The following is a 22,704-nucleotide window of genomic DNA, read 5'->3' as shown; positions in this document are numbered from 1 at the left end:
CGTTGACCTCCTGTTCTATGGCCCAATACCAATAGGAGACCTCCTTTTTACCTGCTGGCCTTTCCACAAGCTGTTGCTCCAAAGTGGTTCCCTCACCAATACTTTTTTCTTTATTGAACTGGGATTGTATCCAACTATGTATCTGGATATATTTGAATCTTGAGAGGCCACTACTCACTCTCCTTTTTAAATCTTCCCATTAAATAATTGTTTCATTGCTGACTAAGTCTCCCCATACTTTAAATCCAGTGTCTCTAAGTGGGATAGCCAGCCTGTCACAAAGGCATTCTGGGGAGCCTGGAGAATCCCAGAGTGGTGCCAGTTTGGAGAAGTAACTGAGACCTGTTGCCTTCCTTAATGATACCCATATCCTGGCAAAACCCTGCAGGACCTTAAGTTTAATTTTTTTAAAGAATTTTTGATCACCAAATTTAAACATGAACCCTTTGGCCGGCAGCCCCGCCCCTTTCAACATGGCCAGAAACTTAGCTCCACTCCCTTTATCAATTGGCGTTTTCAGTAACATACGAGAATAAGTGAGTTGAAATGCCCAGGCACAGGATTGTAAATCAGGTAACACGAACACCCCTTTCTCTCTCCTACGCCTTAGTTTCTTCCATGCTATTCTGGTTTAAAACGTTATGTTGTCACTGAAGTTACCATTTGACTATAAACTTACTTCAAACTTTTTTTTTTCATCCAATACTGGCCCCAGATACCCCATTACCCGGGGCCTTACTGGGTGCCCCAGTGCCCACCCAGGACATCCCCAAACAGTGCCAGTGGGGTTTCTAGGGGATCCCAGGGACCCTGTGGCCCTGCTAGCTCCAGCTCCCCACATCCTGGGTGCTGTAGAAGCTGGCATTGCTTCTGACCAGAAGGAGAAGGTTTTTTTGTTTGCTCCCACTCGGTGGGAGCAATGTGAGTTTCTATGCCCACAAGAGTGTGTGCAGAAATGCAAAAGTCTGCTCCTACCCAGCTAGGGCATTTCTAAAGCTCCCACAGCGTGGGAACAGGCAAGCCTTCCCAGCCCGAGTTCCTGCGAGGGAAGACATGTGTGCTCCCACCAGGCAAGAGCTTTAAAAATGCTCCCGTCAGGTGGGTGCAGACATATTTCCCCCTGCCTGCTCTATTGAATACAAGGAAACTACTAGCTCCTGGGGTGGGCCTGCTAGGACACAGTAATTGAGCTGGCCTGGAGGGATAGTGGCCCTGATGTCTTTATGGGTGCACCCCCCTTTAGTTTGAGATCATCCCCGGAGATGGAGTCCTCAATACCTATTATGACCTTGAGAGGGGGCTGCACTCCCCCTCGTTTAATGATCTCAGCCATAATAAATTAGACCCCTGAGGCCTATTGAGGTTTGGTGATGGGGCCAATTACCCCCTCCTCTCTACAATGGTATTCAGCCCTAGGCGATGGAGTATCTGGTGCCGTTTCATGCTCAGGGGGGGGGGGGGGGATGCGCACAATCATCCCCATTAATTTAACATGGAGTCCACAGGGCCTATTAAGGCATGAAGAAGGGAGACCATGCACCCCTACCCTTTCTTTTCATGTCAGTCTGGGAGATGGAGTCCCCTGGGACACCCAGAGACTCCACAAGGAAGGCCCAAAACCCCGGCCCCATGTTTTGCGGCACAGACCCTCCCTGGGACCTGGAACACTCCTAAGGGGTTGCTGTAGCACAGGAGCCCTAACTTGTTTTAAAAAAATTCACTGCAGATTTGCAGATCATCAGGGAATTATTGGCGACATTTAAAAATATCGTTTTTTGACCCAAGCAGTGTCCCCCTCAGTGAACCCACTCTTCAGGCCTAGGGGTCAGGGTATCCCTTATGTCTTTCTTCAACCTTTTTTTGGGACTCTGGACTAATTCCTGAGTCCTAAGATGTTTTCTGATGCATTCTTGTTAATGTGTTGCCAGCCAATCAGATCTCAGCATGAGATCTGTTGGGTCTGGAGAGCCTCCACGGTGTGATATATAGATGTTTTAGCCTTAATTGCTCAAATACTACTGAACGGATTATCCCAAACAACAAAAATTATGCTTTCTGGATCAAGATCTTGCTTTCAGCTAAATTCCATTCAGCAGTTTTTGCAGTATTGCTGTTCAATTCTCCTATGGAAAAGTGAATGGAGAAAACATGTTTTGGGACCCTCCCCCTTTTTCTTGGCCCCTCACTTGACGAATCATCCTGAAACATTCTAGGGAGGAGGTGAGCTGGAGGAGCCCTTTTTTAATGTTTTGTGAAGGTTTCTCAAATGGTGCCAACGTTATTCGGAAAACAAAACATGCTTTTCCTATGGAAACACGATCATAACTATATACATACACAAACACATTAAAACAAATTTAAAAAAAAACACTTACCTATAATGATGTGAATTAAAGGCATTCCCTATATAAAAACACTTGACGTAAAGGTACTCCTGATGTACTTACCTCAAACTAATGAAAATCAACATAATGTACCACAAAGTAACACCGTTGTTTGTAGTGTACATGGAATGCTGGTGCAAATGGCAAACATAGATTCAATAACATATAGATTTATATATGGGTAATAGTGAATAACGGGTATTTTTCGAATAAACATTGGAGCTTGAATTGTCATGAAGTCACTTAGTAGCCTGAAGTGTTCACTTTTTACCCATCTATAATTGTATGTTATGTATGACCCTCAAAATCATCTGCCCTCCTTTATTCTACTACACAGAGACAAAGGAATGGTGGGTATGCCATACGGAACCAGGCCTTCCCTGTCCCATAAGTAAACAAAAAAATAAATACCAGTCCTCCAGCTGCTCGCCCCCACCACCCTTGATGACTTTGCTACTCTTTCTGAACAAAAACTCTTTTCAACTTTGCAGCACAGAACCAGCATTGAACATACAGGATTTCAGAAAGTCTTATCAAAGCAGCCTGGAATCACTTTATGATACAGTGACAGAGGGAAACAGGTATGGTTTTCTACTGTAGCACTAAATAACCTGATTTATAATCTGTTATTCACAACAGTGATAATCAGTGATCTATACGTAGCAAAGCTAATTATCTGTAAGGACAGCAAGAGTCATGCTACTTACTTTCACAGTGTTTTCCATCTCTCTTTAGCTGGTACTGTGGTCGGCATTGACATCTGTAGTGGTCTTCGTTGATCTGCACACACTCCTGCTCACAGCCACCATTATTAATAGCACAGGAGTTGACAGCTAGAAAATGGAAAATGGTGAAATACATGTGATTGGTTTTTAAAGGATATTGTTATTTACTTTTGTTATTTGTTTTGTTTGAGGTACACATTATAGTTTGCTCTGTTCTCAAATGGATTGGGTTGGTGACGTTTAAATGTGAAACCGCATGTATCGTAAACAGTGAAAGTCGATTTTGCCAGAAAAGGGGAATCAGGAAGTCATAGGACCTATTTACAATTTCCCTGAATTTAGGTGTCGTGGTCCCAGAAGGCCATAATCTCTGATTCTGGCTGCCATCACAGCACATAAATCCAGGGATTAGAAGTTTTGTCCCCTGTATTGGTGAATCAGACATGGATCTAGGAATACCAGGTTCAAATCTGTATGTGTTTTCCCTTGCAGAGAGATTGAGGAGCTGAGTGGAAAGAGAGATGTGTTTAGGCAGGACACACATATAAACAGAGACAGGCAAGATAGCCATTAAGTTATGAGCAATAGGTAGACCCACTGCCCACTTTAAGTTCATACTGAATACAATATGTTTTTGCCAATAGTCAGCTATAGGTGAGACCTAAAAACATAGAAAAAGGTAGCCTACAGCAGGTTTGTGCATGTAAACCAGTTGTTCAAATCAGTTTGTCTATGCACCCCACATACTCTTTTTATATGCATTTTAAGGGGTCATCAACACAGGTGTTGGGAAGGTTATTATAAATAGGACAATCCACATACACGTATACATAATGTGAGCACCAATGTTGCTCCTTATATATCTATGAGGATTTTATAACCAGGGCACCGGAATGGGCCACAACTGCATGACATTTAAGACGAGCGATCCTATTACATTGCCTGTTGATGTTATACAAAATTAGTAAATATCTATGACAGATAAAATAGTACTATCCTTTTCCTTCCTATCTTCTTGTGGTCTCTTGACTTGTTGGGTTTGCCACTTTCGTCTTTCTGGTTCATGGTGTACAGAAATAGGGTGGTGTTATGTGGGTGAAGGGGGAAATAATAGGTTTTGCTGGTGTGATTTGGGACAGAATGTTTTATATTTTAAAAATGGATGCTTCAATTGACATTTCCATTTCTTTAATTTCTTAATTTATGTTGTTTTCTTGAAAGTGTAATGTTTTCCTCTATAGCATGCTTAGCATTGCAACTTGCAAAACTGTATGTGCTCCGGTATACGTTTTCGAAATGTATAAACTATCCAATAACTGCATTATTAGGTCCAACAGAGTTATAGGAAATAACTATCTCACATCTTTAACAGTTATATGTGAGGGTACACATGAAATAAGTGGTTGGGCTATTAACACATTTCATGAGCAGTTGTTTGAAGGACTAGTTATGCTTTGAAGAAGGTCTGATAAATCAGTGCCACAGGTTCACCCCTCCTAGGTGCAACCCATTGTTCTTGAAAAGGATGCTGCAACATTGCAGGGGGATGCAGAGATGAGTGTAACCCTCTATTGTATGTGTTATGCTTCATTGAGTGTAATCAGTTGGGGGTTGTCAATGAAAGTTTCATAAACAGTACAGAAAGAAGAGTGGCCTTGTGTTTGAGGATAGAACCCTTAAGAGATGATATGAAATAGGCACTGTAATAAAGGAGTAAGTGTATGACAATGTTGAGGTAGACAGTTCTGGTCCAGCAGACGTACAGAACAATGGATGCACCCCAAGTGGATGATCCCGCTGACAGAGTATCTATTGTAGGACACCTGATGAGTCAATGTGTTTTCTAACCCTGCCTAGAAGAGACTGGTGGCTGTGTGGCGGACAAGTGTGAGTGATGGGCAGAGGTATGGGGAGTAGGAGCTCAGAACACCTGTGTTGATATCTCAGGCAGTTTCTTTAAAAAAAAATCAATATGTTTTTATCCTTACTATGTGTTACTATAGAAATATACACATTTCTCAGAAAGAACATCGATTCCTGACTTGGTTCTCATTGGCTGTATAGGTGACAGTTGAAAAGAAGGTGGATTTCCAGGTGTGCAACTCAGGAATGCAGAAATGAAAGTGTATTGGTATAACATTTACAAGGTTGCAGATTAGGAAAGAGCCTTGGCTTTGCTCACTAATTAATGCTAAGAACTTTCAACTACTCTCACATTAAGACTCATGCCTTCTCACTGACAAGCATCTCACAACTGTGCAGAAGAGAACGAAAATGACAACCTTGCTGTAAATAGCAGGAAGAACAATAAACAAATGTTGGCCAAAGACTAGGACAATAAGGGAGCAAGGTGTAAGGAAATGTGAGGTTTAGACTCTCAGATATGAATGCAGTGTTGTTTCCAGATGAAGTTCACAGCAGGGTCATGAAAAATTGAATGACTTTGGGCTGATGAGGTAGACACTCTAACCCCAGATAATATGGTTCAGTTTGATAACAATTTTCACTAAACATGATCATAATCTTTCATTCATAGTAACAAATTTGATGCTACACAAGTTTTTAAAACTGCGAAATAGTGGAAACCAAACCAAAGTAAGCAACCTTTTTGGGACTATGAAGCCTGTATCTTCATGCCCAAGTCTATTCCTCACTCAATTCATGAATCTCCAAGAGAAAACATACATAGAAAGTTGAGACACCCACACTTTCAAGGCACAACATAACACTGGCCCAGCATATGTCAACAATAGCATCTGCTTTCTTAAACCTTCTAGACAGCTCTGCTCATCCAGACTCCTACTTGCACAAATCCCTCACATATGTAAAAACAGATCTGGTAGTTGACCCTTCTCCTACATCAGTCCTAAAGCCGGGAATGACCTGCTTCTTCTTATAAGAGCCTCCTCATCACTTCTTAAATCCCTCAAGAAACTGAAGACCTTGCTGTTTGAGTAGTCCCACTAAGCCATACGTTTGGCTAGATTCACACTTGCTTACCACCAGGATAACCTCCCTGGTGACAGTGTGTTCTACAAATCTGACTAGCATAACATAACTAACATAACAAAGGAATGGACTTATGAGGAAATATAAAGCGCATATCGTAGTATCTTAAGGAATGCACCTCTAATATGTAATGCATTACCCTAGCAGTTAACAAAAAAACCTATGTAATTTTATAGTTTATACGTAAACCACACTACCTTCAAAATTGTTCACTTCTCAGAAACACAATAAGAGCATGACAATTTCTTCTATTAAAAACTTTAAACATTTCATTACAAATGAAAACACATGTTCCAAATACATTAGACAATCCTTTCTCGAATGACTGTGTTTTTTTTGATGAATTAACTACATCTCTCATTCCAGCTCCAGCAAAATGGCAATGCCTACTTGAGACCAACCTGCTACCAGCATCCATGTACATAAGAATAATTCTGCAGCATTGTTCCATTGTAGTTAGATATGATAAATACATATTCTTACAAGGAGAGTCAAGCAGCTGCCGTAAAGTTGGTCAGATTGCCACAACAGAAGAAGTCTAAAAGCCATCTGTAGACTTTGAAGCTCACAACAACCTCTTCAAGATCTGTCCTAGCCATGGCTCTTGAAAAGTGAACATACAATGAACTTTTTGCCCAACAACAACTATATACTAGCTCAACAATCATCTGGATTCTAAGCTATTGCAAGGAAAGTACTACACTGCAGGACTGTGACACTAAGCTTCACTTTAAATGTGAGAAAGACACCTGCCTTTTTACTCCTCATGAACCTCCTACAAATATTTAACACAGAGGGCTATTATATCCGCCTCAGCATCTTCAAGAGTCCCATGTACATTGGCTGTTGTTGATCACAATGTCTGAAAAAGTGCACATAAGTAGTTAATTTTGAGGATTTTGATTGAATAAATCTGCCAATGCCATTCATACTTTTTCCTCAATATACATCACCTAATCAGAAGACAAAGTTCATTCCAGACTTGGGCTATGAGAAAAGCTAGAGCTATGTCACCGACTATTGCAAAAAACTAAACCTTCTTGCTGCAAAACATAAAGGGCAAGTCATAGCCATTTAAACCAAACGTTTTTTTTATAAATGGGAGATCATTAGGGACAAGGGAGTTGGTGCAAAATAATCTGCCTACCTAAACTCCAAATTAGTCTAGCCGGAACATTCTGGACTACCTGCGATTTTCGTAGAAATATTGTAGAAAGCCAACAGAGAGAGAGAGTTCCTTTGGAGGACTCATGATGTAATCGTACTCTAGATTAGGGTTTATGGGTTATAGCAATTCTTCGGGAGGATAAGGAAAACTTTCCTCCGGATTTCAATGTAGACAAACAAGTAGCTACTGTCTGATTGACCTAAAGTTATGAGGTTAAATTTTGTTAAAATGAATGCCTATTTTTTGTACCATATTATCAGGCCACCAAAAGGAGGACAAGAAGTCAGTTTTACCACCAGCCACAAGAACGTCCCTTTTGCCTGTATTTAACTGTAGCTCATAGTGTGTCAATCTATTGCCAGTATTGAAATTTCTGCTCTGGCAGCCTCTGACATGTCTTTCACAGTATCAATCAATAGAGTGTTATCAGGGGAAAACATGGCTGCCGGCTAAGGAGGTGGCTGTGAGCGCTCGTCAACCTAGCTACATGCACGCGTGAAACGGACAAAGCCGACAGCGCTAATCGACACTTCAACGCGGCATAGACGTCCTTACCTTCACCTTCTCCTTTTTGGGGTATTTTATTGTACCCAATGTCGCCGGAGACACCTCTAAATGCGCGGCCAGTCATGCACGGGTTCTGTGGGTCCTGGCCACCTGATTACTTTGTCGGGACTGGAAAGCTGCTGCACGTGTTTGCCTCCAGAGACAAAGCAGCAGAATCAGCACAGGCGTGCAGCCGCAAAGAATCGTTCCACAGTCAGCACTGGACCCACTTGTGCTGCACCTTGCACATCATATGAGCCCTAAAAGAGTGCCCGTGATAGAAAAAGAACTTAAGGCACCAGGGAAGTCATCCTTATTTGTGTTTTAACCGGGGTGGTGAAGAGGCTGGTATGATTTAATATATTCTGCTAATTTGCACACTCCCGCTGTTTTGTACTGAACCTTGATGAAGTACTGTGGACAAGCTACTTTTTAATAACGATCGTGCTATTACTCATTTTACTCTATTTTTAAACAAATAAGAATTCTGAAAGATTCCTCCACCTCTCTGACACCCGCCGTTCTGTCCGCCGGCTCCCCGTTCCACCACGGGCTTTCCTGCTAGATGTGGAGGGAGTGAAGGCGGGACAGACACGGGTTAGAGGTCGGGGGCGGGACCAACCCTGCTGGAGCCCTATTTAGCTATTGGCTCGGCAGGCACTCGCTGGATTTGTGTTTTAACCGGGGTGGTGAAGAGGCTGGTATGATTTAATATATTCTGCTAATTTGCACACTCCCGCTGTTTTGCACTGAACCTTGATGAAGTACTGTGGACAAGCTACTTTTTAATAGCGATCGTGCTTTTACTCATTTTACTCTATTTTTAAACAAATAATAATTCTGAAAGATTACCTCCACCTCTCTGACACCCGCTGTTCTGTCCGCCGGCTTCCCGTTCCACCACGGGCTTTCCCGCTAGATGTGGAGGGAGTGAAGGCGGGACAGACACGGGTTAGAGGTCGGGGGTGGGACCAACCCTGCTGGAGCCCTATTTAGCTACTGGCTCGGCAGGCACTCACTGTATTTGTGTTTTAACCGGGGTGGTGAAGAGACTGGTATGATTTAATATATTCTGCTAATTTGCACACTCCCACTGTTTTGCACTGAACCTTGATGAAGTACTGTGGACAAGCTACTTTTTAATAACGATCGTGCTTTTACTCATTTTACTCTATTTTTAAACAAATAATAATTCTGAAAGATTACCTCCACCTCTCTGACACCCGCTGTTCTGTCCGCCGGCTCCCCGTTCCACCACGGGCTTTCCCGCTATATGTGGAGGGAGTGAAGGCGGGACAGACACGGGTTAGAGGTCGGGGTGCGGGACCAACCCTGCTGGAACCCTATTTAGACGGGGATGTGTCCGTCGCGCAGCTGACGTGCGCAGACGGGACCAGGGGCCACCCCCCCTGCTCGAAATCATCTAGCGCCGAGATACTCCCGCGGAGAGTTACTTAAACTCAGGACAAAACATAACGTCAACTGTGAGACTCTACGCTTAGAGGTACCTCCAGTCTGTTGCTCTAACTGTAAGTTCTCCGTCTCCCACCCTCACCTAGATATAACAGGGGAGAATGGCAGTTGCATGACTAAGACCTCTGCCACGAATATAATCCACGACAGACAGTTTAATTTCCTCAGTACAAACTGTAGATCATTGCCCAGACATAAAGAGGACATTTTTAATCTTCTAACTGATCAGCAGCCGGATGCTTTATTTCTAACAGAGACCTGGCTAAACGCCAGCTCTGGGCCAGATATTGCCACTGCCCTTCCCCCAAATTACGCCATTGTTACTAAAAACCAAGGCGGGGCGGCATCGGTGTTATTTTTACCCCTTCGATGCTTTTGACGGAACCATTCCGTCATCAGTCACGGTTGAGCTGTGCTGATGACGGAATGGTTCCGTCACGACCGCACCCTGTTCTGGAATGTCCAGCACAGGGGGGGAATCGGCGCCGCACGGAAGCGGTTAAGAAAACATTTCAATGCAAATGGGAGGATGTTGATTTGACCAACTGCGAAGCTGGTCTTTTTAAACTCACTTTAACTCCAAAAATCACTTTCACTGGTATTTTGATCTATCGCCCACCAGGGGTGGCTGGGTATTGGGTGGCAGCCCTCTCTGAGGTACTTGCCCCACTGTTAATGGAAGCATCTATGTTTTCAATTCTTGGAGATCTTAATTTTCATCTGGAGGATCGTAGCTGTCCCATGATCCTCAATTTTCTCTCGGATTTGGAAGCATTGAATGTCCATTTGTGGAATAGTGGCCTCACGCATACCGCCGGTCACCTTTTAGACCCAGTATTTGCTAATTTTGACCGTATAAAATGTGAGCCCGCACTACCCATCTCACATCGGGTGGGTGTATATCCGGATGTCAATGGAATACACCTTCTTTGTTAAAATACCCCTCACACACCAAAAGGGCCCTTGGTGTCATGCTTCATCATCGGGGTCTTCCCGTCCCGCTGCGGGGCGGGGCAGTGCTGCAACAAGCGGATACGCCGGAGCACCTTTAGATGGAAGTGCTATGTGTTTTGGAGTGAGTGTCAGTGGGGTCAGGAGTGAAATATAAGTGAAATGTTAAAAAATACCTGGCCTAGTGAAAAAAAGAATTTTATTAAGCACTGGCTGGTATTATTAAAAGAAAAGTGAAGCGGAGAGATGGAGCTAGTTAATGGGCTCCCTCTCCTATGTGGGTCAACATGTTTCGAGGCACAGTGCCTCTTCGTCAGGACCTTAGGGGAGATCCCCCTGTCACTCACTAGTGTTTTCTCCACAAAGGTAGAAAGGTGTATATACAAAAAAGTGAAAAAAAGGGGACTATGTGTGTAAATACTATTAATAATTACAGCACTTTTATGCTACCACACTGATAATGTAGTATGCCTGCAAGATAAGAAAACCTGATTAATAATAGCGCCGATCCCAGTATGCGCTTAACTCTAAGTTACCTGTAAGGGAAAAGAGACATACACACACAGATATACCGGTATGCATAGAGGGATCTAGCATGAATAGTGAAATGATATGAAGAATATCTTCAAACATACATAGTCACACAATCAGAGTAGGTGAGGGGGGTGGGGGGAAGTGAATAGCCACGGAAAAAAGGAATTCAGATACATACTTTTCAATGGAGGAATTAATGCCTCATGAGCCAGCTTTAGACAGAAGGGTATGATGGGGTCCCAACTGCAAGGGGAAAAAGATAGGGTGTACATTTTAAGTTCTGTCCCATTAGTAGTGACCCTAGGTACAGGTATTGCTAGGATACACAAGTTGGTCCTGTTTGATCCGGCTACGCCGTACTTACTGAGCCCCTCGCACGCTTGTGCTTCCTCCTTTGTCTGCTGCTTCCGTGGTTCTGAGGGAGGACGGGAGCGGCGAGTATTTATATACTCCATAGATTGAATAATTGATCAATTAGCTCTGGAGTAGCCCGCCGAAATTACAAGGGCCGAAAAAGATGGTAAGGCGGGCGGCCATGTTGGAAGGTCCGCCACCCGCTCGTTAGTATGCACAGCCGATCTTGGTTGTGGTCGATGCGGAGATCGGTGCATAGTTATAGACTGGAGACCCTTGTAGTTGCAAGCCTTGGGTACTGAGGGAAGGTTTGGACTTGCTTAGCGTTCGGTGGAGAAGTCCAACGCGTGTGCCGAGTGCTCCGCGCATGCGCCGATCTCCTCGCGCCGTGCGCATGCGCGTCGGAATGACACTATCACCCTGTGTGTGCGCATGCGCACAGGTGTCTCCACGCGACTCAGTGCCTGGGAATAGACAAACTCGGGGGCATACAGTAGCCTAAATATAGTGGCTCAATATAGGACGCAATACAGGTTTTATGGCTGCATCCATGGTCTGGAGGTTATTGTAATAAAAACTAAAAAATTCAGTGTCAGTTTTTTCAAGGCTGGGGAGAGGCTGATAGTCAAATCATGTAGCTACTGGCTATGAGTTGTCATTATACAGGAAGTGCAGTACTGTATAGGACATACATAAAAAAATTAAAAAAGGTAAGTATGAACCAGTTGAGGAAGAGACAGCAGTGGAGCCATACAACTGTTATCAGGCGATTGTTCATGAGGGCTATGGTATGAGTTGTCATTATATAGGAAGTACAGTGCTGTATAGGACTTACATTTTAAAAGGAAGTATGAACCAGTTGAGGAAGAGACAGCAGTGGAGCCACACAACTGTTATCAGGGACTTATTCATGAGTGCTATGGTAGTCAGTTACTCTGTCCAACACAGCTGGCCCTAGGTATTCAAATGCGCCCATGGAATGTCGTCATTCAAGCCTGTGCGATGGGTCCCCAAGCGGTACACCCAGCGTTGCTCTTTCGATAGAAGGTCTCTATCGTTGGGAAAGGCTTCTATGACGGTCCATTTCAGGTCATGGACACTGTGTCCAACAGTAGCAAAGTGGGTTGACATTTTCGTGGTAGTCTTATTACAGCGGACGTTGCTACGGTGTTCACCCATTCGGATCTTCACGGGTCTGCTGGTCATTCCCACATACTCCAAATGGCAAGGACATGTGATTAGGTACACCACATTGCGGCTGTTACAATTAGTAAAAGCTCGCTGTTCCCATGATGTCTTGTTAGAAAATGTGATGTTTCTGCTCTTCTGAGTGTATTGGCAAGATACACAAGTGCCACAGGGGTGGTGTCCACTGACACCTGCTATCCTAGAGGGTTTAATTGTACCGGTAGCTTTCGGTCTGGTATGAACAAGAAGATCCTTCAGGTTCATTCCTCTCCTATGTGAAAACATAGGTTTGGGAAAATTCAATTTACCGCAGGATAACACTCTCCAATGTTTGTTCACGATCTTCGTGATCTGGTTGGAGTTTGTGTTGTAGGTCGTTACGCAGATGGGGCGAGGGTCGGGTTCCTTCCCATCGGAATCCTCCAAAAGTGCTTCCCTGTTGTTGTTACGTGCACGTTTGAGGCCTTTCCGAACAATGTTCTTGGGGTACTGCCTGTTCAAGAGTTTGCTCTCCAAATCTGCCGCCTGTGTCTTGAAATCTTCAATGTTGCTACAGTTCCGACGTAGGCGAAGGAACTGTCCATATGGGAGATTCTCCCGCAAGTGGCGTGGATGGAAGCTGCTGTACAGGAGCAGACTGTTCTTTGCTGTAGGTTTAAAGTGTGTACTCGAGAGTGAGAGTGAGTTCCTAGTCCAAGATAAACCGAAAGTACCATACTTTTACACTATCCCTAAGATTCACAAGGACGCCCCATATCCACCTGGGCGTCCTATAGTGTCCGGTATTAACTCACTTTTGGAACCATTATCAAAGTTTGCTGACGCATTCCTTCGGCCAATTGTCCAGAAAACTGACACCTATCTCAGAGACACTAAGGCAGTCCTCCAATTGATAAAAGACGTTCCTTTTGACCCAGAACTTGATCTCCTATTGGGACTCGACGTGGAGAGCCTATACACTAGCCTCCCACATAAAGAAACGTTAGAGATAATAGAGGAAGTACTTTTCTCTGAAACATGGGATTACCACACCCCTAGGCAAGTGGTCCTGGAGTGTATCTCTCTGTCCCTCACGAAGAATTTCTTCCAATACGAGGACACTTACTACCTCCAAAGACATGGAACCAGCATGGGGAGCACCTGTGCCCCCAGTCTGGCGGGTTTATACGTACACCACCTGGAGTCTACAAAAATTCTGGAACAGAGCAATCCCTACAGACATCATGTACTGACGTGGAAGCGGTACATAGATGACATCTTTGTCATCTGGAGGGGCAACCAAGACTCTGTTATCCGGTTCATGAACTGGCTGAACCAACAGGATCAGTTCTTGAAATTTACACACACGGCTTCCGATGAAAATCTGGTGTTTCTAGATCTAAACATCTACCCGAAACAAGGTACACTTGCCACGAGTACACACTTTAAACCTACAGCAAAGAACAGTCTGCTCCTGTACAGCAGCTTCCATCCACGCCACTTGCGGGAGAATCTCCCATATGGACAGTTCCTTCGCCTACGTCGGAACTGTAGCAACATTGAAGATTTCAAGACACAGGCGGCAGATTTGGAGAGCAAACTCTTGAACAGGCAGTACCCCAAGAACATTGTTCGGAAAGGCCTCAAACGTGCACGTAACAACAACAGGGAAGCACTTTTGGAGGATTCCGATGGGAAGGAACCCGACCCTCGCCCCATCTGCGTAACGACCTACAACACAAACTCCAACCAGATCACGAAGATCGTGAACAAACATTGGAGAGTGTTATCCTGCGGTAAATTGAATTTTCCCAAACCTATGTTTTCACATAGGAGAGGAATGAACCTGAAGGATCTTCTTGTTCATACCAGACCGAAAGCTACCGGTACAATTGAACCCTCTAGGATAGCAGGTGTCAGTGGACACCACCCCTGTGGCACTTGTGTATCTTGCCAATACACTCAGAAGAGCAGAAACATCACATTTTCTAACAAGACATCATGGGAACAGCGAGCTTTTACTAATTGTAACAGCCGCAATGTGGTGTACCTAATCACATGTCCTTGCCATTTGGAGTATGTGGGAATGACCAGCAGACCCGTGAAGATCCGAATGGGTGAACACCGTAGCAACGTCCGCTGTAATAAGACTACCACGAAAATGTCAACCCACTTTGCTACTGTTGGACACAGTGTCCATGACCTGAAATGGACCGTCATAGAAGCCTTTCCCAACGATAGAGACCTTCTATCGAAAGAGCAACGCTGGGTGTACCGCTTGGGGACCCATCGCACAGGCTTGAATGACGACATTCCATGGGCGCATTTGAATACCTAGGGCCAGCTGTGTTGGACAGAGTAACTGACTACCATAGCACTCATGAATAAGTCCCTGATAACAGTTGTGTGGCTCCACTGCTGTCTCTTCCTCAACTGGTTCATACTTCCTTTTAAAATGTAAGTCCTATACAGCACTGTACTTCCTATATAATGACAACTCATACCATAGCCCTCATGAACAATCGCCTGATAACAGTTGTATGGCTCCACTGCTGTCTCTTCCTCAACTGGTTCATACTTACCTTTTTTAATTTTTTTATGTATGTCCTATACAGTACTGCACTTCCTGTATAATGACAACTCATAGCCAGTAGCTACATGATTTGACTATCAGCCTCTCCCCAGCCTTGAAAAAACTGACACTGAATTTTTTAGTTTTTATTACAATAACCTCCAGACCATGGATGCAGCCATAAAACCTGTATTGCGTCCTATATTGAGCCACTATATTTAGGCTACTGTATGCCCCCGAGTTTGTCTATTCCCAGGCACTGAGTCGCGTGGAGACACCTGTGCGCATGCGCACACACAGGGTGATAGTGTCATTCCGACGCGCATGCGCACGGCGCGAGGAGATCGGCGCATGCGCGGAGCACTCGGCACACGCGTTGGACTTCTCCACCGAACGCTAAGCAAGTCCAAACCTTCCCTCAGTACCCAAGGCTTGCAACTACAAGGGTCTCCAGTCTATAACTATGCACCGATCTCCGCATCGACCACAACCAAGATCGGCTGTGCATACTAACGAGCGGGTGGCGGACCTTCCAACATGGCCGCCCGCCTTACCATCTTTTTCGGCCCTTGTAAATTCGGCGGGCTACTCCAGAGTTAATTGATCAATTATTCAATCTATGGAGTATATAAATACTCGCCGCTCCCGTCCTCCCTCAGAACCACGGAAGCAGCAGACAAAGGAGGAAGCACAAGCGTGCGAGGGGCTCAGTAAGTACGGCGTAGCCGGATCAAACAGGACCAACTTGTGTATCCTAGCAATACCTGTACCTAGGGTCACTACTAATGGGACAGAACTTAAAATGTACACCCTATCTTTTTCCCCTTGCAGTTGGGACCCCATCATACCCTTCTGTCTAAAGCTGGCTCATGAGGCATTAATTCCTCCATTGAAAAGTATGTATCTGAATTCCTTTTTTCCGTGGCTATTCACTTCCCCCCACCCCCCTCACCTACTCTGATTGTGTGACTATGTATGTTTGAAGATATTCTTCATATCATTTCACTATTCATGCTAGATCCCTCTATGCATACCGGTATATCTGTGTGTGTATGTCTCTTTTCCCTTACAGGTAACTTAGAGTTAAGCGCATACTGGGATCGGCGCTATTATTAATCAGGTTTTCTTATCTTGCAGGCATACTACATTATCAGTGTGGTAGCATAAAAGTGCTGTAATTATTAATAGTATTTACACACATAGTCCCCTTTTTTTCACTTTTTTGTATATACACCTTTCTACCTTTGTGGAGAAAACACTAGTGAGTGACAGGGGGATCTCCCCTAAGGTCCTGACGAAGAGGCACTGTGCCTCGAAACATGTTGACCCACATAGGAGAGGGAGCCCATTAACTAGCTCCATCTCTCCGCTTCACTTTTCTTTTAATAATACCAGCCAGTGCTTAATAAAATTCTTTTTTTCACTAGGCCAGGTATTTTTTAACATTTCACTTATATTTCACTCCTGACCCCACTGACACTCACTCCAAAACACATAGCACTTCCATCTAAAGGTGCTCCGGCGTATCCGCTTGTTGCAGCACTGCCCCGCCCCGCAGCGGGACGGGAAGACCCCGATGATGAAGCATGACACCAAGGGCCCTTTTGGTGTGTGAGGGGTATTTTAACAAAGAAGGTGTATTCCATTGACATCCGGATATACACCCACCCGATGTGAGGTGGCCCTTTTTGATTGACCTTAATCCCTGTTAAGAGGAGGACGTGCCCACCTTGGTGCCCATCGGCACCACCTCTTCACTCCCCCCTTTTGATTTCTTTGTCCCGCACTACCCATCCCTTGGTCTGATCATTATTTAAACCATTTCACAATATGGGTCCCCACTACAACAAACCAGATTAGACCGGATGTCTGGTCCAGGAATTGGCGAAAAGTGGATTTAAACGACCTTAACACACAGATCATTCGCACTAGCCCTGACATTGTCTTCAAGGGGCTCACTATTAGGGACCACCAAGAGATCAATAGCTGGCTAGCCAACACTGCAAACACCATAGTCCCACTCACCTTGAACAAACAAAAATCATGTCACCCTCCAGTTCCGTGGTTCTCAGAGGAATTAAGGGAAGAAACAAGTAAATGTAAAAAATTAGAGAGACCATGGAGAAGAGACTATTCTCCAGCCATGAAAGAATTATATAAAAAAGCGCTTAATGACTACCACCTGTCCTGTAAAATAGCTAAGGGTAACTACGCTAAAAACACAATTCTAGGAGCACAAAACAATTCTGGCACTCTTTTCAAAGTTCTAAAAGACCTTGCAGGAGTAGATCTTCAACCAGCATCCCCGTCCTTATCTCACTTGCAATTAACCGCATAGCCAATTTGTTTAATGACAAAATAACCAAAATCTACTCCAGTTTTAGCAACACTAAGAATGAAGTTGTTACGTCTACTACGACTTCTACCCCGAGTGAAAGAGAGATCAGGGAGAATCGACATGAGACAACACTGCTCAGGTGGTCACCTCTAGATAACTCAACTTTTGTAAAAATTTTAGACAGCATCAGATCGGGCTCAACACAGTACCTAATTCCAGCATTTATCTTAAAACAGTTGGATCCTTTCATATTGGGTGTGATCAGATCTATGTTAAATGCCTCCTTAGAAGAAGCTGTGGTCCCCGCGGAATGGAAACGTGCTATGGTAGTCCCCCTGCTAAAAAAGGCTAATGGCGATCCAGAGGTTCTATCCAATTACCGTCCAATATCGCTACTACCAATCTGCTCAAAAATCTTAGAAAAACATGTGAATCAACAGCTAGCAGACTTTGTAAATGATAATAACCTTCTGCATCCCTCCCAGTCAGGGTTCAGAAAAGGTCACTCCACGGAGTCCACTCTTCTTGGGGTCACGGAAGCTATCCGCAAGGAATTGGACAACGGCGGCACGGCGGCACTCATTCTTTTAGACTTGAGTGCCGCCTTCGATACGATCTCCCACAATACCCTGGTGCAGGCGCTAGAGGATATAGGAATAAGAGGGAAAGCGCTGAGATGGCTGGAACAATTCCTTTTACATCGGACATTCCAGATGTTTTCCAAAAATAACTCCTCCGATATCCTGGATAACCTCCACGGGGTACCACAGGGTTCCATATTGAGTCCGCTGCTGTTCAATATTTACGTCACCCCTCTAGCCTCAATTGCAGAGGAAATGGGCCTCACTATTTATTCCTATGCGGATGATACACAACTTGTGTTCTCCCTAACAGCCACCGATAATTCTATTACCTCTCCTCTTCGCTCTGGCCTCTTGAGAATGGCAGACTGGCTGGACTCTAAGAAATTAAAATTGAATGGGGAAAAAACAGAACAGCTCCTCCTAGGTAATAATAAGGATCTGTGGGGCCCCTCCCATTGGCCAGTAGAAATGGGCCTGACCCCGGTTGCAGTACCATCTGCTCGCAACCTAGGGGTAATAGTTGATGACAAGTTGTCAATGCAACCACAAACTGCCAAAGCTGCCTCAACATGTTTTGTAATCCTTAAATGGTTGAGGAAAATTCTGTGGCAACTCCCGGAAGGGGCACAGAGAACTGTAGTACAGGCCCTGATAGGTTCTAGATTGGACTACGGAAACATCCTTTACTTAGGAGCAAACAAAGACATCACAAATCGACTTCAGGTCATACAAAATGCTGCAGCCAGGCTGCTCCTCCGTCTCCCTGGGCGCACAAGCATGACGGAACATCTGAAAAAACTGCACTGGCTGAAAATAGCGAACAGAGTGAAATTTAAAGCACTCTGTTACATGTTTCGGATTGACGAGAGGAAGCTCCTACATATCTATGTAAGATGGTTCAGAAATACATCCCTTCCCGGAACCTTCGATCCCTGTCTCAAGCCAAATTTGTTGTCCCTAGATACAAACGGGCACGTCTGGGTGGACGCTCTTTCACCTACATGGCGCTGGTCCTGTGGAATTCACTTCCACTCAATCTTCGTCTTGAAACGAGCTATCTCCAATTCTGAAAGGGAGCCAAAGCATGGTTGTTTAACCAATAGTGCCCACGGTTCTTCTGATTAGCTAACATAAATCCAAGGCGCCGGGAAACCCTCAGGGTAGCTGTTGCGCCATACAAATGTAGTAAATAAATAAATAAATAAATAAAATTACCAAAGTGACTCAAAGGAGGAAGACTGAGGATAAGCAGAGGGTTCCAACAGTGGCAACGTCACAAAAGTCTAACAGGTATCCATTAAGGAATCAATGTATTGAGATTGCTGAAAACCAAGTGATGCATGAAGAACAGAGTGGGAAGGTATCCCCCCAGTTATCTCCCCTATATTTCGGGTTCCTAATTCCTCGTTAGGATCACCTTGCCAAGGCCACACCCCCAAACACTCTCATAGGAAAAAAAGAGGTGCTGCTACTCCAGCATCAGTAAGGGGGGTGGGTCAAGCGTCAAAATAACACCCTCCTTTAAGTCCTACTTTAAGATCAGTGAGAGTGTTAGTACATCCGCCAGAGACATGGGGGCCCCAATCTAACACTAACACTATGAGTCGACAATTGGCAGGGGAGACCCTGATTCCACCCGAGATATCCCTGGCTAACAGGTATCAAGTTTTAGAAGAGATCAGTCCACCTCTTGGATCTATGGCCCTCACTGGAAGCGAGCCTGTGATGGCATAGTCTCCACCAGATGAGGAGGTACCTACACATAATTAGAGGCAGGAGAACATTGGGGGCTACTGCAAACCCTCTCCAAGGAGATAAAAAATAGATGTGCAATGTCAGAAGCAAATCAAACCAAAATTTGTGATGTCTGTGAGAATCTGCACAAAAAAACTCACTGGCCTGACGGACAGGATTAGGAACTTAGAAACCGCCACAGAAGATATGGGAAGGGAGGTAGCTGGTAAAAGCAAAGATATACAACGTTGCAAGTAGAAAGAGAAAGCCCTACAGGTAAAAATCAAGATGATAGACAATAACTCTAGAAGAAATAACTTATACCCCTCATTGTGCCAGAGGGGCTGGAAGGTGAGAATTTGAAAGGGCTTTTCATAGACCTAATTTAAAGAAATAATACCAGAAGTCAGGTACCTAGATCCATCTTAAGACATTCAACGGATTCACAGAGATCCATACAGACGCAATCCTAACAGAGATAAGCCCAGGAAAATCTCGTCAATTTCAACACTTATTCCACCAAAGAAAAGATTCCCTCTGAAGCATTGAAAGCTGGATCCTACAATAAAGATGGATGGTCTTCTCATATCCATTCCGACCTTGCAAAAGAAACCCAAACACGTCAATTGGAGTTGAACAGGTACATACAGGGACTTAAATCCTTAGGAGCCAAAGACTCTAAGGAGGTGGAAAGTTTCACTAAGCAAATAAAAACATAAATAGGCTAAGTCCATAAACATTCCTAAGACATATTAAGCCAGGAAAGACGAGGGCGACTGGGCAGACCTAATCCCAACTTTGTAAAAGGGAGGGTTTCCCAGGGTGGGAGGGTGGGTGGGAACGCAACTGGATTAGGGGAGTTTCACGCACAACATGTAAATATCACACTGGCTTGGGAGCATTGGGAGAAAACCAAAAAAATATATCTGTTGTCCTCATACGCGAAAAAATCACACACAGAATAGGAAGTATGGGAAGTGAGACACTACTGGAAGATTGCTAATCTAGACAAAAACACATTGTGAGGATATTAAGCTGGAATACAAATGGGTTGAGAGTAGCAGATAGGAGGAGAATTGTTAAATTCCTTAAATAATCAAAATGTGAAATAATAATGCTACAAGAGAAGTATTTGCGACAAGCAGAATGGGAGTCAATACTCAAGGGACATAAGTGGGTCCAACAGTTCACATGCACTAACCAGAGCGTAGAAGGGGTAGCGATCCTGATTAAGAACTCGGCCCATGCTAAAATAATAACAAGTATTTCAGACCCTAAAGGGCGATGGGTCATTATTACAATAAAATTGTATAACACAAAACTTACTTTGATACTACGGTCCAAACATAGGCGACCCATCACCATTACAGGAATTGTTCCAACAGATTTTGAATGATGATAACCCCATTATACACGCAAAGGATTTTAACACTTTACTCGATCTTAAGCTAGACAAATCAACTCCTAGGCCAACAGTTACCACCCCGAAGATGAGAACCTGGTAGAAATAAAGGGTTCACACATCAGAACAAGAAATATGGCCATGCTTCTCGCATAGATTACTTTCTGATTGACGCGAGACTGGACAATAAGGTCAAGGCGGTTTTTCATCAGCCAGTCCATTCATCAGACCATTTAGCGCTAAGCCTGGTGCTAGTCCTAGACCATTAGTTGCCTAGATCTCAATGGACAATGAATAGGTCCCTCTTAGCAGAACATGAAATACTAGAAAATCTGAAACAAGATACCAAAGAGTATTTTAAATAAATGCGGGTTCCGCCTCTTTGGGTGTTATATGGAACGCATATAAAGCTTTTATCAGAGGGAGAATAACTGCTATGCCATCCGTAGGAAAAAAGAAAATGACAACAAAATGGGGGAGATAGAGAAGAGAATAGCTACCTGGCAAAAAAATCTGTACGAGGTAGCCGAGCTAGATTCAAACAATAAGATTCAGTTATCATTTTCTCTCTTCCTACGGATGGCATAGCTGGTTATTCTCCCTCTGATAAAAGATTTATATGCATCCCATATAACACTCAAAGAGGTGGAACCCGCATTTATTTAAAAATACTCTTTGGTGTCTCGTTTCAGATTTTCTAGTATTTCATGTTCCGGACTGGCTTCCGAATCGGATTAAAACAAATCGAATGCCATTTGAACGCACCTGGCGGGAGCTTTTACCTGGAGGCACATCGCATCTCTCTGTGCATATTCCTTGACCTGCCCACGGACCTCGCCGCACCCGCTCCGCGGGTGCCGCATCGCCGGACTGTGAGTGGGGCTGGACACTGGACCTAGCAGGGAGCCGAGGAGCGCTGGAATCGGGCTGAGGGCTGCAGCGGGGCTGCGAGCGTTGCAGGGACTCCATTACCCAGGAGTCCCTGCGTGACCGAGTGAGAGCTTCCGGTCCGCTCTCCTTGTTGGCCCGCCCACCGCCCACTAGGAGGCCTTTTAAAAACCCCTGCCCCTGTTGTTACTGTGGGACGACATTTGAACGCACCTGGCGGGAGCTTTTACCTGGAGGCACATCGCATCTCTCTGTGCATATTCCTTGACCTGCCCACGGACCTCGCCGCACCCGCTCCGCGGGTGCCGCATCGCCGGACTGTGAGTGGGGCTGGACACTGGACCTTGCAGGGAGCCGAGGAGCGCTGGAATCGGGCTGAGGGCTACAGCGGGGCTGCGAGCGTTGCAGGGACTCCATTACCCAGGAGTCCCTGCGTGACCGAGTGAGAGCTTCCGGTCCGCTCTCACTGTTGGCCCGCCCACCGCCCATAACGCCCACTACATCTAAGACCCATTCTCCCGCAGCGCGGGACGCAGCTCGGGGCGAAGACCGGGCAAAGAGTGGGCCGTTTGAGGCCGTTCGAGGACGGAAAGGACTGGACTGGGCCACCCGTCTTGACTAAATTGTGATCACATGCACAGGTTTTAACTATTTCTTATTTGTTTTATATTTAACATGTGCTCACGGGGTACTCGTAGCAAAACTGCTAAGGGAGGGCTTAAATCTAATGGGACACTCGATGATTTCATTGTCAAGACCAACATAGCCATTGACAATGAAATCACTAAAATGCAACATAGAGTGTCATTGGAGCTAGAGGCGCGCGAAGACTATCTCAGGATTTAGCATTTTCTAAAAAATCATCTTTAGGCAAT

General features: G+C 44.7%; 1 protein-coding gene across 1 annotated transcript in view; it reads right to left on the bottom strand.

Moving 5' to 3' along the window:
* Positions 1–22,704, bottom strand: part of LOC144790753 (uncharacterized) — a 752,701-nt gene that overhangs the window by 268,849 nt on the left and 461,148 nt on the right. The window contains exon 8 of the mRNA XM_078665457.1: positions 3,092–3,217. Within this exon, the coding sequence (XP_078521583.1) occupies positions 3,092–3,217 (126 nt within the window). The remainder of the gene's footprint in view (positions 1–3,091; positions 3,218–22,704) is intronic.

The sequence above is a fragment of the Lissotriton helveticus genome, chromosome 11, assembly GCF_964261635.1.
Source record: "Lissotriton helveticus chromosome 11, aLisHel1.1, whole genome shotgun sequence".
NCBI classification, from domain to species: Eukaryota; Metazoa; Chordata; class Amphibia; order Caudata; family Salamandridae; genus Lissotriton; species Lissotriton helveticus.
The sequence above is the reverse complement of the archived record's forward strand: the minus strand, read 5'-3'. Positions and strand labels throughout refer to the sequence as shown.